This window comes from Melanostigma gelatinosum, assembly GCF_949748355.1.
Source record: "Melanostigma gelatinosum genome assembly, chromosome: 24".
In the NCBI taxonomy this organism is placed as follows: domain Eukaryota; kingdom Metazoa; phylum Chordata; class Actinopteri; order Perciformes; family Zoarcidae; genus Melanostigma; species Melanostigma gelatinosum.
The window spans coordinates 11,450,977-11,468,031 of NC_136657.1; the positions used below are offsets into that span (position 1 = coordinate 11,450,977).

At 44.6% G+C, this 17,055-nt stretch overlaps 1 protein-coding gene across 1 annotated transcript in view; it reads left to right on the plus strand.

Moving 5' to 3' along the window:
* LOC306797514 (interphotoreceptor matrix proteoglycan 2-like) overlaps positions 1 to 16,983 on the plus strand; it is a gene marked incomplete at its 5' end in the record, with an annotated part of 24,621 nt that extends 7,638 nt beyond the window's left edge. Inside the window, 16 exons of the mRNA XM_079296879.1 lie at positions 815 to 861; positions 1,556 to 3,705; positions 3,786 to 3,947; positions 5,024 to 5,082; positions 5,174 to 5,194; positions 6,861 to 7,117; positions 7,688 to 7,749; positions 7,834 to 8,044; positions 8,908 to 10,613; positions 10,692 to 10,911; positions 14,269 to 14,479; positions 14,888 to 15,076; positions 15,167 to 15,341; positions 15,763 to 15,842; positions 16,377 to 16,435; positions 16,577 to 16,983. Coding sequence (XP_079153005.1) covers positions 815 to 861; positions 1,556 to 3,705; positions 3,786 to 3,947; positions 5,024 to 5,082; positions 5,174 to 5,194; positions 6,861 to 7,117; positions 7,688 to 7,749; positions 7,834 to 8,044; positions 8,908 to 10,613; positions 10,692 to 10,911; positions 14,269 to 14,479; positions 14,888 to 15,076; positions 15,167 to 15,341; positions 15,763 to 15,842; positions 16,377 to 16,410 — 5,584 coding nt within the window. The 3' untranslated portion in view covers positions 16,411 to 16,435; positions 16,577 to 16,983. The remainder of the gene's footprint in view (positions 1 to 814; positions 862 to 1,555; positions 3,706 to 3,785; positions 3,948 to 5,023; positions 5,083 to 5,173; positions 5,195 to 6,860; positions 7,118 to 7,687; positions 7,750 to 7,833; positions 8,045 to 8,907; positions 10,614 to 10,691; positions 10,912 to 14,268; positions 14,480 to 14,887; positions 15,077 to 15,166; positions 15,342 to 15,762; positions 15,843 to 16,376; positions 16,436 to 16,576) is intronic.
* Positions 16,984 to 17,055: the final 72 nt, after the last annotated feature.

Below are 17,055 nucleotides of genomic sequence, written 5' to 3' on the forward strand. Positions count from 1 at the left end.
ACAGGCTGTAGTTCAGCTGTACGCCGACGATATGTGACGATATACGGAGAATACATAGATATCTATGATGTGTTCAAACAGCTGAGAGTGTTTGGCTGCTTCTCGCTCAGCCAGATGTTTGTTTGTTGTGTGTTTCTGTTAATTCTCACCATCAAACCTCTGGGGCCCAGATGTGTCTCACGGCTGCACTTCAATCACTTTAAAGGGGATGCCAACTATAGTCAGGGTTCACACATGTGTTGTGTCTGAAGAGAAACATTAAAGTGACAGAACATAAATAGATATATTAAACTGTTTAGATGAAAACTCCCCTTTAAAAGCAGCATTTGCTCATTTTACTGATGTTGTTTTTGGACTTTTTGTATTTATACGAATTAATATTATTCAATTCTGGGAGACCAGAGGAAGATCCTCTCCCAGGATGGACAGAAGTGCGATAGACATCATTCTAGATTCACTACATTAATCGTGTGTCTATGTATCTCTAAAATATTCATGACTTCATTTAAATGTGATGTAATGAGGTTCATCTTAAATGGTAAAAGACTTAACGGAACCCTATTCATGGTTATTTTCATTGTCTGCTCACTTTAAGAATCATTTTCTTGATGAATCGATTACTTATTTATTCTTTACAGTCATCACATCTTTTATAAATGTTATAAATATATTAATTTACTTTCAAAGACTGTAAATATTTTTATGAATAATATCCGATCATAACTTTATATAATTACAATGTTTCTGTTACAGTTTGACAGGAAGTTGTTGTTTTCTGTTTTCTAAAATCTTTTCTGTCTCTTTTCTTCTGCAGCGCTGAGACAACAAGCGTCCAGTCGGCAGAATCATTGAGTCCAGCAGGTAAACTCTCACCTGAATGTCTGAATCCCCATTAAGATGTTAACTAGAGCCCAAAGTTCGGACAGTAAAAGTGACGCCTGAAAGCAGCAGAAGGCTCTTTGAAGGACTTTGTGTGACAGCAGGTTAATAGTGTCTAACTGGTGACCCATTGAAAGTCTCCATGACCTCTTTGATGAGCGGAGGACCAGACGATCATGTTTGTTCAACACTGAACGCTGTCCAGATTTAAACGTCTGCTGCCGGCTTACCCCTACCTCACCTCATGTGAGGGAGGACCGGGAGCTCTGAATAGACCAGTAAGCCTATTTACAGTCAGTCTGGTCACTGTGGGGTGAAGACCTGACTGAGTTAGTGGTATCAGAGGAGACGCTGAGTTTGTGGCGGTTTGTATTTGAGCCAACGTGGCGCTGGAAACAAAAGTCTTCCCCTCCTGAAACGGCTTTACAGTTTAATTTAAGGTCACAACTTCACCTCTTTTAAAGGTGAATGGAGAAAAGGAATCACTTGACCGTCTAAGCTTGTGGCCAGTGTATCAAACACTAGGTCTTCCCACACAACAGAGACAACGATAAAACGTGACAAATGATTTAAGAGTTAAATCTCTCTGAAAGAAACTGGATCTCATGACGATGTTCAGTTAGTTTAATTTCCATCGTCCTAATAATGTCGTATCATCTATATCGTCTTTTTACAGAGGACGACGTTATCGTCAGATCGGACACAATCACAATAAACAAAGAGGACCTTCCAACGGGCTTTCAGGTCACCGCGTTGACCCCTTTACTCTCTGCAACCGAAGGGGTTAACGATCCTGCAACATCCAGGACCAAGATCCCGGTGGATTTTACTTCTGAGTCAGTGATCGTTGCCTTGCCAGAGGACGCCGAAGACTTCAGCATCGCTTCAGAAAGTCCACCTTTGATCATCACCGACACTCTGGAGTCTGAAGAAGTAGATGTTGAGGACATTGCAGAGGAAACCGTGGAGGTTGGTGAGGACGATCGAACTGTAACAGAAGAGGAGGTTGAGATCTTACCTGAAGATGTGGATGTACCTGATTCTGAGGAGCCACCCTCAGAGGTCATGGCTGAAGTGGTCCTCACAGAAGCCACTATTGTGGTTTCTACTGAGCCCACTACATTAGGGCATGAACAGCCAGCTGCTGAGGCTTCTTCAGGAGTCGCAACCGAGCAAACACCCGAGGAGACTTTCAAGGTCGTTGACGAACCTCCAGACAAGTCTTTGGATGTCACCCCAGACTTGTCCTTGAATGAAGCTGAGGATTCACCAGAGCCAACCGATACACCTGAAATAGTCACGGTAGTTATTCTTGAAGAACCTGAAGGTGACCGATCGAAACCACCTGCAGAACATCTTTCAGCGGAAACTGTAGAAGTTAGCCAAGATGAAACTCCAACTGTGTTTTTGTTAACGGATTCAGAAGAAGAAGCTGAAATATTTATAAACGTGACTCAAGACTTGGAAATCGAGGTTCCTTCCCAGGCTGCTATTCTGACCACAACAGACCAGATCGCAGTAGAAGTTAGTGAAGAGGTCACTTCTGAACCTGTCGTGGTGATTTTACGAGAGAACAAGGATGAAGACACCTCGTACGTCACAGAGGAGGTACCACCTCGTACTACAGTGGACGAGACGGAGGAAGAAATAATAGTCGAGGCAGCAGAAGAAGACAAAGTCTTACATGAAGAAGACTTCGTTCTTGTTGAAGATGAGACGACGGAGATAGATGTAAAAGAGCTAGACGTCATTGATGCAACAGCAGAAGAAGAACCAGATGTTCAAACAGAGGAAGCAACCAAAGATGAGACTTTAGAAGCTTCGGTTCACATCTCGGCAGAAGAAGAACCAGATGAAGCGACAATAGAAACATCAACCTTTGAAGAACAAACAGAAAAGATGGAAAGAGGAACAATTGAAGGTGCAGAAACAGCTGTGGCACCGATAGAACCTGTAGACGGAGAAGAAACAAATCTAACTGAAATTGCACAAGAACCAGAACCTGCAGTAGAAACTGTACAAGACCCAGATCCTCCAGTAGAAACTAGACTAGAACCAGAACCTCCAGTAGAAACTGGACAAGAACTAGAACCTCCCTTAGAAACTGAACAAGAACCAGAACCTATTTTTGAAACTGTACAAATAGTAGAACCTGCAGAAGGAACTGCTGAAGAGACAGAACCCACGAGAGATCCAGAACAAAAAGCAGAACTCGTAGAAGAAATTGCAGAGGAGAAGGAACCTGCACAGGAACCTTTGGAGGATATGGAAGAAGCAAAATCGGAGGCCTCGTTAGAGATATTGGAGGAAGTCGTTCCTGAGACCTTTAGTGAAACACCAGAGTTCAATGAAGAGATCGCTCCAGTTGTTGTTGTTGTTCCAGAAGATACCGATCGTTTATTACCCGTGACTGAAGTGGAGGAAACACCTGATCCGGAGGTGACTGTGGAACCACTAGGAGACCCCGAGATAGAAGAACCACCAGAAACTACCAGAAAGAGTCCTACACAGGTGGTTGAGCCTGCAAGTGAAGGTCCAGAGTCCGAAAGTGAAACATCTCCAGAGTTTGTGACTCGTGACCGTCCGGGCATTGTTCCCACAGGGGGGGGAGTAACTGAGGCTGAGGAGGTCCGCCACGAGGTTCCTGATGATCCTGGAAAAGACCAGAGTATGGACGTTGAGGGGACCCCGCCAGGTGCTGCATCCACTCCGGAGGTCACAACCAAGTACGTCATGGAGTACAACAACGGGAACTTCCCCGATCTGACAGAGAACCCTCACGACGTAGACGACCACCTTCTAGGAAACAACGACTTCAACAACTCTGTGAGTAAAAGTACATTTTTGTTGTAGAACGTCCCGCTTATCGACAACACACCCAACATTCAATGTTCCCGAACTTTCAGATCGGTAACGAGATCGAGGACGGCGTGCCGTGGCCCCCGAGGCCCCCGGAGGACCAGGTGGTGGAGCTGAGCATCAAGCTGAGAGGAGAAACCTACAACGACGCTCTGAGAGACCTGAGCAGCTCCCAGTACCAGCAGCTGGCCAAACACTTCACCCGAAGGGTACGATGGTTTTAACTGAAACGCTTCACTTCAAGTTTAAAAGTCAACTCTTGTTAAAGAAAGACAGATTTAATCATTTCCAGAGTTCACAACATGTTTTTATCTAACGAGTAGAATTTGCTGGCGGTGTAAAAATAAAGTCTCTGGATTCAAACAGAGAACGTTAAAAATTAAAGTGTCTCTCAAAACGTCATCATCAAAGCAGCAGGAGAGGATCAGTGACGACATCATTGTTATTGATCTCTGTGGTTCCTCTTCACACCTCCTCATCTTCACTCCTCAGCATCTTTGACTCCTCTCTATGACCTCCAGGATGCAACACTCATTACTTGCTTGTGGTTTTCCTAAAAACTGCAGACTCGGCCTCTGTGGTTTACAGGCCTGTTCTTCAGGCGTTAAGGTTCTTCAGCTTGAAGGTTCTTGAGTTCTCTGCCAGCGATCGATCTCTACGACTCGCTGAGGCACTAAAAACCAGCAGTGACTCACTTTGGAAAAACCAGCGGTGCCAGGAAACATCAGCTCCACCGGTGTGTTCAGGCTCCACCGGGACTCTTTAGTGACGGTTTATTTTCTTTAATGAGGGAACATGAAGTGAAGAACAGGGTTAGAGACAGTAGAGTAACTTTACAAGAGGAACACCAGTGTTAAAAGTTGTCTGTCAGCTGTTCTTCTCTTCTAACAGATAAAAACATGTGTGTGTCACATGACGTGTGTGGTACATGACATGTGTGTGTCACATGACAGAATCACTTTGATTATTGATCAGTAAATATTGATAGAAGATCAGCTGATGTTCCAACAGTAACTCTACACTAACCTCCTGTTACTACTGTGATAAAGTTCACTCCAGCATTTATTGTGAAACTCTGAAACAGGAAGCTGTTCTAGCTGATTCCTTCTCTTCTTCTGTTGCTCAGAGGATCTTTGCCTCTTTAACAGCATTTAGTTCTGCGTCTACTAAACTAAAGAACGTCTGTTAGTGAAGACACTAACGTGACAAACTGCAGATTCAGAGATATTATTATATTCGAGACATATTCAAAGACTAAAGGTTACCGGTACTTCCTGTCTCTCAGATTGAAGACGCCTTCGAGAGACTCCCGGGCTTCAAGAACGTCTTCGTAGTTGAGTTCAGGTTTGTTTTAACTTCCTGTTCTCTACCAGGTCATTAATGTGTTAAAGTCTGTCGTCCCCGAGAGTCTAATGTATTGTGTTTCTGTTGTCAGGCCTCAGAAGGACCTGGAGAGGTGAGTTTGACCAACTGTACCCCCCCCCCCCCGTCTGTAGCAGTAAGTAAGAGCTGCAGCTTAAAGCCTTCAACAGTAGTCAACCGGCTCTTCAGTGGGATAAGTCGCTCGCTGCTCGCTGGCCTCCTGCAGCCGTTACAGGATTACTGTTATGGGTCACCCCCCCCCCCCCCCCCCTCCTCCCCCATTAAATGGTGAGCTCCTCAGTGAAACTCTGAAGGCGTCATTGATTCTCCAACAGTCATGTGACAACAATTCAGTGAGTCTTACACTGAAGAGCAGAGAGGAGAGGCTGTAAGTAGAGGTTGTAGAATCTAAATAGTTTATAGCATGTAGAGCAGGGGTCTCTAACTGGCGGGCCGCGGTCCGGATCCGGACCCAGACGCAGTTGCATCCAGACCCAGGACCTAAAATCGATATTTCGGAATCATACATATTAGGCAGCGAGTATTTACTTTTAAGCGGCGCGTCTTATACAGCCGTTACGGTTCTTGTTCAGCGGTGCAGGAGACACCGACCAATGCGTTGTAAAGCTCAGCCAATCAAATGTGAGTATTCTGGCACGTTTCCTGACTGAGCGAGGTTCACACACCGTGACACACGGGGAGAGACGAGGAAACAGAAACAAGAGCAGGACAATTGCGCTGATCAGAGAGGTTATCTCACATGACGTTCTCCAAAAAGAGAAACGTATTCAGAGAGAATAGAATTTATGAGCATGAATGAACAGACTCGTATGTTAATTCTTCCCACAGGCAGTTAAATCCAGCATGTCTCATATGTACCGTAACATTGATAAAAGCGGCAAATGAAGCGCACTACGAGACAAAGCACAACTCTTTTGAACAAACGTACCCACTCACATCTGCATGAAGACACATAAAATAAACATAAGAGCCCAAAATGATCAGAATCCTAACGCATGAATTCACTGACCAACAATGATGTTAACAGAGAGAATAGAGCTGAAACAAGTGTGAATAACCACAGAGAAAGTCCTGCTCACTGATTTATCTTTTTAGAAGACTTTTTAGAATTACTTCACACCTGAATGAACTGAATTTAAAGCTGCAGGACAATTCAGTGAAATTAGTTTTTCTAAAATGAATTACTTTATTTTTAGATACACATTTTTGAAAAGATTTCTGTTGTCAGTTATTCTTTAATCCAGCCCTTATTGTGCTTGAAATGAGAAGAACATTTATTTATGTATTCTATGTGTTATTTGTAATCCATCCAGTTAAATTAGAAAATTGAGAACAATAATTGTTGAAATATAATTATTTAATTGAAGTGTACTTTCTTTATTTGATTTGACAGTTGTTGACTACACAGAGACATTATATATTTTTTGGGCAAAGGTCCGAAACATTACAATAATATCTAACTCACGCTATTTAGTGCCATACATATATATATATATGGCACTAAATAGCGCAAGTTAGATATTATTGTAATGTTTCGGACCATTGCCCGAGGAGATTTTCGCAATCTGGACCTTTTGGAATTTTAGTTGAAGACCCCTGATGTAGAGCCTCGAGGGCTAAACAGGGTTCAATCTTCTGGTTCTGGTTCTCTTAAGATCTCTCAGAAACGAGGTCATACAACAGCTGCTGACCCTCCACGATGATACAGCTCTCAGCTTCAGGTCTCGTTCCCCCTTCAGGGGTCTGGTGGTCCTGGTCCACTACGCCATCACCCTGGAGGTAGACGGCAGCAGCGGTATCACCAACGACACGCTGGACTTCATCTCTCTGCAGAACAACCTGGTGGAGAAGAATTACCCCGGAGCCGCCGAGCAGCCCACCGTCGTCTACACCATCACCGACTTCCGCAACTACATCACGGAGGCTCTGCACAAGGACAACTTCATGAGCAACAGCAGCCTGGAGACGCAGCCAGACGCCCTGCAGCTGGAGAACGGTACCACCCATATCAATATGTTCATGGACTTATGGTCCTGATGAATACAGATTTAAGAAAAGTCTCATTCTGTCTCGTAGGTTTTAAGGTGTTGACTTGTTTCATAGGTTGTAAATTCCTACAAACTGATTCTAGATATAATAATTTGGCACTAAATACAATTAAATGTGACCAGCGGTCTTTAGTAAGTTCATCATCTGTCAACATACATGAAGAGTAAAGTTTCCAATCATAAATGAATAATGCTATGCTGCTTTTCATGGAAATTATTTGGACTATAAAATAAAGTGTTTACTTAATTTAAATGTATTTATTCTAGAAAAGATAGACACAAATCAATGTTTTATTTTTATTAATTCTGTTGGGAAGAGGATGAAACATTCTTCGTGTTCTTGTTTGTTCCTAGAAAATATTTTTTCTTTTTACACAGAAAAAACATTTTCTTTAAAGTTAAAGACGATGATGTGAAAGGTTCCAGTTTGATCCTCGGTTTAGATTTGAGGAAGAAGAAGCTTCCAGCAGCCTTTGATAGATCAACACAGGATGTTATTGACAAACTCTTTTCTACAGTGGAGAACTTGTTACCTGCTGAGAAACCGACGAGCCGACCGGCCGACACCTTTGACAACATGGTGAGTTAAAGTGAACCAGAAGAAGAAGCCGATCACAGAAATGAAGATCATTCTTGTCAATATCAGTAAACTTTCCTCTGTCAGGACAATGTCCTCGCTGCAGAGAAGCCTCCCGACGCTCCGATCCACGAGGACGACCTCACCAAAGACGACTTCCTATTAGACCCTTTCGACCAGCGGAAAGAATCTCATGGCGTCTCGCTGAGCGAGAACGACGTCTTCATGTTCGAAGAGAGCACGAATCCTCCAGCCGCCGCAGGGTTCCCTGAGAAGACCTTCGACCTGCATGGAGAGAGTGAGCAGACGATCAGTGACCGAGCAGACGATCAGCGACCGAGCAGACGATCAGCGACCGAGCAGACGATCAGCGACCGAGCAGACGATCAGCGACCGAGCATACGATCAGCGACCGAGCAGACGATCAGCGACCGAGCATACGATCAGCGACCGAGCATACGATCAGCGACCGAGCATACGATCAGCGACCGAGCATACGATCAGCGACCGAGCATACGATCAGCAAACGAGCATACGATCAGGAACCGAGCAGACGATCAATGACCGTGCAGACGATCAGTAAACGAGCAAACGATCAGTGACCGAGCAGACGATCAATGACCGTGCAGACGATCAATGACCGTGCAGACGATCAGTGACCGAGCAGACGATCAATGACCGTGCAGACGATCAGTAAACGAGCATACGATCAGTGACCGAGCAGACGATCAGTGACCGTGCAGACGATCAGTAAACGAGCATACGATCAGTGACCGAGCAGACGATCAGTAAACGAGCATACGATCAGTGACCGAGCAGACGATCAGTGACCGTGCAGACGATCAGTAAACGAGCATACGATCAGTGACCGAGCAGACGATCAGTAAACGAGCATACGATCAGTGACCGTGCAGACGATCAGTAAACGAGCATACGATCAGTGACCGAGCAGACGATCAGTAAACGAGCAAACGATCAGTGACCGAGCAGACGATCAATGACCGTGCAGACGATCAATGACCGTGCAGACGATCAGTGACCGAGCAGACGATCAATGACCGAGCAGACGATCAGTGACCGAGCAGACGATCAGTGACCGAGCAGATCAATAAAAATAAAGAATATTCATAAAAACTCTTCATTTGCTTTTCTGGTTTCCAGATGATGGAAATATTGAAGATGAGGGATTCCTCCTGAGTAATGATCCGGCGGTTGGAGACCACATCGCCCGAGGAGACCAGGTGGATCCTGGAGGATCCTCTGCAGCCGTCACCCCCCAACCGCTCGTGAAACCTCAATCGGGCTCCGAGGTCATACTGGACGAAGGATCTGGTTCTGGTTTCTCTGGAGACGGACGGGGAGCCGATCTCTGGTCCTGGCAACCGGCGGCGTCCTCTGATGAGATCCTCTACGAGGACGGCAGCCTTGAGGTGCTACCACCGCCGGATCTGGAGGAGATGAAGGACGAGTACGAGGAGGCCACTGAGAACCACGATGTAACTTTGATGGAGGTTGAGTTCACCATAGCTCCCCGTTTACAAACAACAGTTCCTGCTTTTGAAGAATCATTGCTGGATGGAAGCATTGAGGAACCATTCTTGGACCAGGTTTTGGTGACACCCCATATCAGCACAGACCCTCTGCACTCAACCACTACCGAAGCACCGTTGTTCTTCCCCAAAGGAACCTTGGCCATCGAACTGTCAGTGGAGGCATCTGGTATCCATGACGACTACTCCTTGACCAGACCACATACCCTTGTGGCTCCAGTCACATATTCTCTTGAGTCTGAACCCTGGACTCGCGAGGCCCCTGTTTTTAGAGGACCAACCGATTCGGCCGTCAAGCTTCCAGAAGCCACTGAAGATGTGGAAGTAGTTACTGAAGCATCAGTAGAGCTTCCAGCTGCTGCTGTTGGGTCTGAATCTAAAGAAGATCGACCCGAAAAGGTAGAGGTTGGAGTCCCAGATACTGAAACCTCCTCAACTGAAGGGTTAGAGTCTCTTACCTTTGTAGGAGTCCAGTCAGAACCCAGCTTTGACTCAACCACCGAACAGCTGGCAGAACTTCAGATATTCACTGAAAAACCTAACCTGCTGCCAGAAACCAAAGACCAGGATGAGGTTGAAATTATAGTGGAGCAACACATCGGTGGCACTGATCCCACCATAACAACGGCGCCAGCGGTCAGTCTCCAAGAAGAGGATCTGGTTGTGGATGAAGTCATGATTGTCGCGACGACAACTTCCTCTGTGAGTTCAGACCACAGCGGCAGAATTGCGCTTTCCCCTGAGAAGGACTCACCGTTCACCCGAGTGTCGGATTCGGCGCCGGTGGACGAGGAACCGGTTCACCATGAGCACCTGAACCATGAAGAAGAGTTTCCAATGATCAGTCCGACTTCAGGTGTTCCTCTTTTTACGCCATCATCATCATATCAAGGTGATCTAATGTCTCCAGGAGCTTCAGCTCAGGAGGAAAACGTCTTAACCACCTCCACGAATACTTCAGAAAGTGAATCAAGTCGTGAATCCCTCCAAACAACATCGACCTTGCTTCAGGAAGTCCACAACGACCCCCCAGCTACTGAGATCCAACCCTTCGATCACGATATATCTGACGTGCCGAGCATCAACGTCAGCTTCGATTTGTTCCAGTACGGCGGCGTGGCGACTGTAGGTGACAGCAGTGGATTCTCCAGTGGGGCTCAGGGGTCGGACCTGGACGGCGTCGCTCTCCCGACCCGACCCGGCAGAGCCCTGACGGTGTTCTTCAGCCTCAGGGTGACCAACATGGCGTTCTCCATGGACCTCTTCAACAAGAGCTCGCCCGAGTACAAAGCCCTGGAGCAACAGTTCCTAGAACTGGTGAGACCTCAAAGACTGAATCAAAACTTCTAGATCCACATGTTCTGCTCCTCTCACGTCTTTGTCTTCACCTCGCAGCTGGTCCCACACCTTCAGTCCAACCTGAACAACTTCAAGAACCTGGAGATCCTCAACTTCCGGAACGGCAGCATCGTGGTGAACAGCAGGATGAGGTTCGGTGAGCCGGTTCCCAGAGGGGTCACCAATGTCGTGTACCTCATCCTGGAAGATTTCGCCAACACTGCATACCAGACCACGAACCTGGCCATTGACAAGTACTCGCTGGACGTGGAATCAGGTAGGACCGAAGCAGAGGAGGGGCTAGACCTGAACATCAACAATCCTCCTGCTTCTTTTGAGATCTTCCTAATTAAAAAATATATATATAGATAATAAAAAAAACATAATATATTATATAGATTAACATATTTAATATCGATAAAATATATATAATGATATAATATATTTTCAAGAAAAATATATGAATAATACAATTTAGATCAAATATAATATAGATTAAAAATATGTATTTATATTATACAGTTATGAAATACATATATAAAATACAATATGGATAAATAATATAATATAGACTAAATATAATATTGATTTAAACGTTTTTAAATTGTAATAATATCGATAAAGAAGTGATAAACTGACCCTGCCTGATTGAGCAAAGCGTGTTGATCTTCTACGTCCTTTAAAAATCCAAGACAACAGCTCGAGCCGCTAACTAGGGCTGGGCAGTATGACCAAAAATCCATATCACGGTATTTAGTTTCACGGTATATCACGGTATTTGTTTCCGCCTTAATGCAGTGGCGGGCCGTGCATTTTATACCTGCTGTCCTGCAGCTGAAATACCACCTTATAGCCACATTATGGCGCCACAGCTTCTATTCGTTTTTAAGGCTGTAACTATGTACGAGTCGTTTGAATAACGCTCGAGCATTTAGAAAATGCAAAAGCCTAAATTCAGGAAAATATAATGTCCTCAGCTGGTCTGGCTGTGGGATCCACCGTCATTCCTTAATAACAAGCTGCAACCCAAAGAGAGTATCAGGATTTTACTTTCACAACTTGAACTTGAACGTACTGCTATGCAGTCTTTCCTCGTCTCAGTCTCCTCTGTCATGGTGTCTGGTAACGGAATTGTACCCCAAACCGGACAGTTTTTAGCTAATGTTTCAATACAATTCACTTACAATGTTGATAAAAATGATCGTGTCATGTTTTCAGTTGATTTAATGGTGTTAAACTGAAGTTAAACTTCGTACCTTTCAAACGAAATATTGTTGTAATTATTACAGTTAGCTTTGCCTTTACCAGAGTCGTTAAAACGATGCTAACACGGGTGAATTAGCCGTATCCGTACAAACACGTTGTAAACACTGGCTGCTGCTGGTTTTTCGGGGATATTCGCTTGTTCCAGGGTCGCAAAAATGACCATCAATGCTGTCAACACATCCGGGACCGTAGTTCTGTCCTTCACAATAAGATATCACGCTTCAACAACTCCAAATGATGCAATAAAAGCTCCTTAATTTCCGTTCGAGCTGTTTCAGCGTCGCCCGAGCGTTCTTTCTGCTTTCTCTCATCAAAGTCACTTTCCTATAGTATTTAGACATATAAACGTCCATATATATTCATGAAATTTGACACATAGATTATTTGATATGTATGAATTAATATTATTTACGTTTGGTTGGCGATCGCCGAAGAAAATGACAGCGTAATGACCGGAAAGGGCGTCACGACGGAATCGTTCGAGACAGGCCAATAGCAGCTAGCGCCGACCGAGGCAGGCCATCGTTACGTTACATCTTAACACAAGAACTGCTGGTCAACTGGCGGTGAACAGCTGTTTGTGTGGCGTGTCTTCCGTCACTTCCTGTTTCCTTCACCTACTGGGTCCTAAATCCCTCCATGTATCAACGTACATTTATAACAAATACCACACACATTACGGTAATCAGCGTTGCATATGTGTCTGACCTAAATACCTTTTGTTGTTCAGTCTTTCTTCATCCTGCATCGCTCTGTTCTGTTCTTTAATGTAACGTTACTGGAGCACAGAGCCTCTCCCAGCTGTGAGCAGACTGTTGTTACCAAGCTTTACCCAGCATGCAGTTCGGCGGCGACATTGATAAATGTACAATTATTCGTGCTACAAATTGTTTATCTGTCAGAAACTGTTGTCGTGGTGTTTTGCCCTGTTAAAGAGCGTTAGTTGTGGGTTGTTCATTGTTGTTGTAATAATTGTTGATATAAAGTTATAAAGTAAACCATGAGTAGGGTTCCCTCTCAATACATTAAGACAACTAGCTCCGTCCGTAGCACTCCTAGCGGTGAACAATATATTTTGCTGCCTGTTGAAGAGCAACAGAAGTTGTTTCGGCTCTGCACCGGTATGACGGTATTTGAAAAATTCATATCGTACGGGAAATTGAAACCGGTATACCGCCCAGCCCTACCGCTAACTGGATCCTGCTTTCTCCTTTTGTTTTCAGCTTTTCTTTAATATCTGAATTTAAAGTGCAGACACATTTGTTATTTCAGGCTAAATAAGTAGACTTGACTAAATGTGACGGTTGCAAAGCTGAAAGTGTCGTGACCTTGTTAGAAAGTGTGTAACTCTAATACCTGAGATAATCTGTCTGAGAGGAACGTGAGCAGCAGAAGAGAAGTACATTTACTCAGGTACTTGTACTTCTTACTACTTCACTACATTTATCCGACAACTTTAGTTACTTTACAAAGATTTTTACACACAAAACATATGAAGTTTTTATCTAAATCTGATGCTTTCTTAAAAAATAAACTCAGTTCTTAGAAATCAAAACACAAGTACAAGTTTTTACAAGTACAGCTGAAATTATTAATCAATCAATGAGTCCTAAAATCCTGCTTCACATGAATAATTGAGTTATAATAATCGAATAATAGAATATAGAATAGTTTGAATACTTTAACTGTATTTTACTGATGATACTCGTGTACCTTTACTTTTGGTTGTGTGTATTTTAAACCGAGGGAGTCGTAACGTTCGATCACATTTACTGTCACTTCCGTCTCTGCTGAGCTGCAGCTCGTTAATCTGTCTGAGCCAATCAGAAGAGCTCCTGACAGCCTGGTAATCTAGTGAGTCACTGGTCAGCTGATAATCACTCCTCTTCACTCCGTGGAGCACATGGTCACCATACTGGGTCTGACATAAAGTCCACCTCATTCATGAGAGAATCATCTGTTCATGTACTCACTGTGATGTGGAGCTCTGTGCTCCATCAAGTTCATCTTCTGGTGTCTGGTTTTGGGGTCTGGTCTCTGGGTCTGTCCTGGGTCAGTCTCAGGGTCTGTCTCAAGGTAAGTCCCGGGGCCTGGTCCCAGGGTCTGTTTCATGGTAAGTCCTTGGTTATGCCTTGAGGCCAGTTCTGAGTCTGGTTCCGGGGTCAGTCCTGAGGGCTGTTTCTAGGTTCTGGTCCTGGTGTTGGTCCCGAGGTCCGGTGCTCTGTATTTCAGGCGTGGCAGTCCGCCTCTGCTTTCTAGTGGAGGAAATATCCAGAACCAGAACCATCATAACCGTCTATCAACCGACTGAAGCGTTTTCTTCTTCTTCTGTCTCCCTGGTTCGCCCCCCCCCCCCCCCCCCCCTCAGGTGACCGGGCCGACCCCTGTAAATTCCAGGCGTGCAACGACTTCTCCAGGTGTTTGGTGAATCGGTGGTCCGGAGAGGCCGAGTGCGTCTGTGACGCCGGATACCTGAGTGTAGACGGCCTGCCGTGTCAGAGCATCTGCGAGGTGCAGCTCAACTTCTGCCTCAACGGCGGCAAATGTGACGTCATCCCCAGCAAGGGCGCCATCTGCAGGTCGGAGGAAGTTTTACTCTTTCTTTGTCACTGTTTATTCAACATTTTTTTAAGCTTCTTTAGCTCCTTAAACGCAACATCTCCTTTAAATTCGTTCTTCAATTCTTCTTTTATAAACCACAGAATAAGAAAAACCCACTTGCCCACAATGCATTCTATACTTAACACAATATAATGTATTGTTTGCATTACAAAGGATGACATACATTCCTTCCATACAGTTTAAGATTCAAATTTAAGAGTTGGCAAGACTTTACAAAATATTTAACCAAGATTTTCAAATGTTCTTGTTTTAAGTTACTTTAAATTTATTTTCAACTTTATTCTGGTCTTTAAGTTAAAACTAAGTTATTAATTGATATTCCTGGTGGTGACTCTGGGATTTGAACCCGTGACCCTTCGCTGCAGGTGTCTGGTCGGAGAGAACTGGTGGTACCGTGGTGAGCACTGTGAGGAGTTCGTCTCTGAGCCGCTGGTGGTTGGCATCGCCGTCGCCTCGGTGGTCGGCTTCCTCGCGGTGGCGGCCGGGATAGTCTTCTTCCTCGCGAGGACGCTGCGAGACCAGTACGACGGGGGGGACTCGGAGGACCCGCTACGGTGGGCGAGGATCCCGTCAGACTGTTTCAATTACAATTTTTGTTTTTATCCAATAGTTTGTAGAGTTAACGCTAACGTGTTTCCCTCCAGACGGGGCGACAGCGTGCCGACGCTGGAACGAGCCAACAAGCTCAACCCGGCTTTCGAGAACGACACGGTCACCGCCCAGTACTACCGTCGCTATGACGACCTGCCGCTGTACGGAGGCTCTGTCGACAGCGACGAGATACGACAAATCTACCAGAACAAGGCGCTCACCAAGGAGGTACGAAAACCGTCTCCTATATTATATATTATATGTATTATAACTCCTTAGTTTCTTTGTTTTACTGATTGTTTTCTACGTATAGCCGAGTGTCATCAGCGTAGAGCTTTATTTTGATATGAACAGAAAACTAAGGTGGTCCCAACATTGAGCCTTGTGGGACACCATAAATACACTTTAAGATAGGGAATGGGGGGCATGAGATACTTCTCTACAGTAGATGGAGTTTGGAGAAACAGTTTACGTTCATGTATTATATATTTAGAATACTTTCACCTCTTTACCTTTCTTATCTGTACTCTCTTCAAAGACACCACCAGTGTATTTGTACCTCTTCTTCTTCCTCCTCCTCTTCAGTCTGGTTCACTTGTGGCCTCGCGGCCTCACTGTTCATGTTTCCTGACCTTTTACCTCTCTGCAGGAGGTCCAGGAGCGTCTTCGGATACTTGAGTTGTGTGCCAGAGATCAGCACTTTGCAGACTTTCTGCGACAGACGCAAGTGTGAGTGTTTTAATGTGTGTAAAGCTGTTCATTTTACATTTAGTCATATTTTAGTCACCTTTCTTTTAGTTTCAGTACATATCATGATATTTTAGACTGAGCCTTCTGTCATATAAAATGATTATGAGACACTTTTACAGAAGTTTAAATCATCTCATTAAATCCTTCAAGAAACAAACAGACGTATCAAAATAGTTTAAATCTACAAATGCAGACCTGGATTTTGGTTCAGAGAAGCTAATCTCAATATATAATATATCAATAAGATATTTACCAAATGTTGTTCCATGTGTAGAGACACAAGTGAATGTTTGAAGTAAACATTTAAAAATAGCAGAATGTTTTGGAGACACTCCACTAACAGCATCAAATATCCAAACAAACCTCAAACATGCAGAAGTACACATCTGTTTGTGTTTGGGGCTCTTTCACATTGTAGAATTTGTGGTTTTGGACCAGGTCCGCCTGAAACCACTTCACTCGCCGGCCAGAAACCACCAAACTGATCCAGTTTGCTCTTGTTTTGTGGAGCAGATTCCTGGAGAGGAGAGGAAGTTCGGCCACATAGCGAGTCCTGAGCCGGAGACCTCGAGGTACCAACGTCTCCTCTCTTATTCATGTTTCATGTCTTTGTGAATCCCACGTTTTCTGTTGTGTGTTTCCTCACAAAGTTAGGACTAATGCTTTCGGTCAGAAGTCTTAAAGTTACAGTGTCCTCACCTGTGTCTCTACAGAAATCTGCCTTCCTCTTTGATTCTTGGGACTTCTTCTTCTGTGACCGTGACGAAGCGTTCAGGAGTTTATTTCCAGTTCCCCTGAACTGTCCTTCTCGTCTTCGCCTGTAAATACTCTGTTGTTTGTGTTTTTAACACTTCAGTCTGTGTTCACTGCTCTTCCTCATATTCTCTCTGAGAACCTCTGTCTTATGCTGCGTTCACACCGGTCGCGTTGATTTTTTGACGCACTGCAAAATCGCGTCCAACGCGCCGCCGGTCGTGTTCACACCAAACGCCGCAAAATCGCTCCGTGCCGGAGAGGGGGCGTGGTTTATCGTCCTGGAAGCCGTTCACCTGGCGCCATTTCTTTCCGCTGTCAACCGTGAAAGGAATAAGGACAATTGCTGCTTTGTACGCGTTGTGGAAGTCCCTCAAACATCGGAATGCCAAACGCCGTCATGTCTGGTTCATGATTTTGTTCAGAGGAGCTCTGTGGA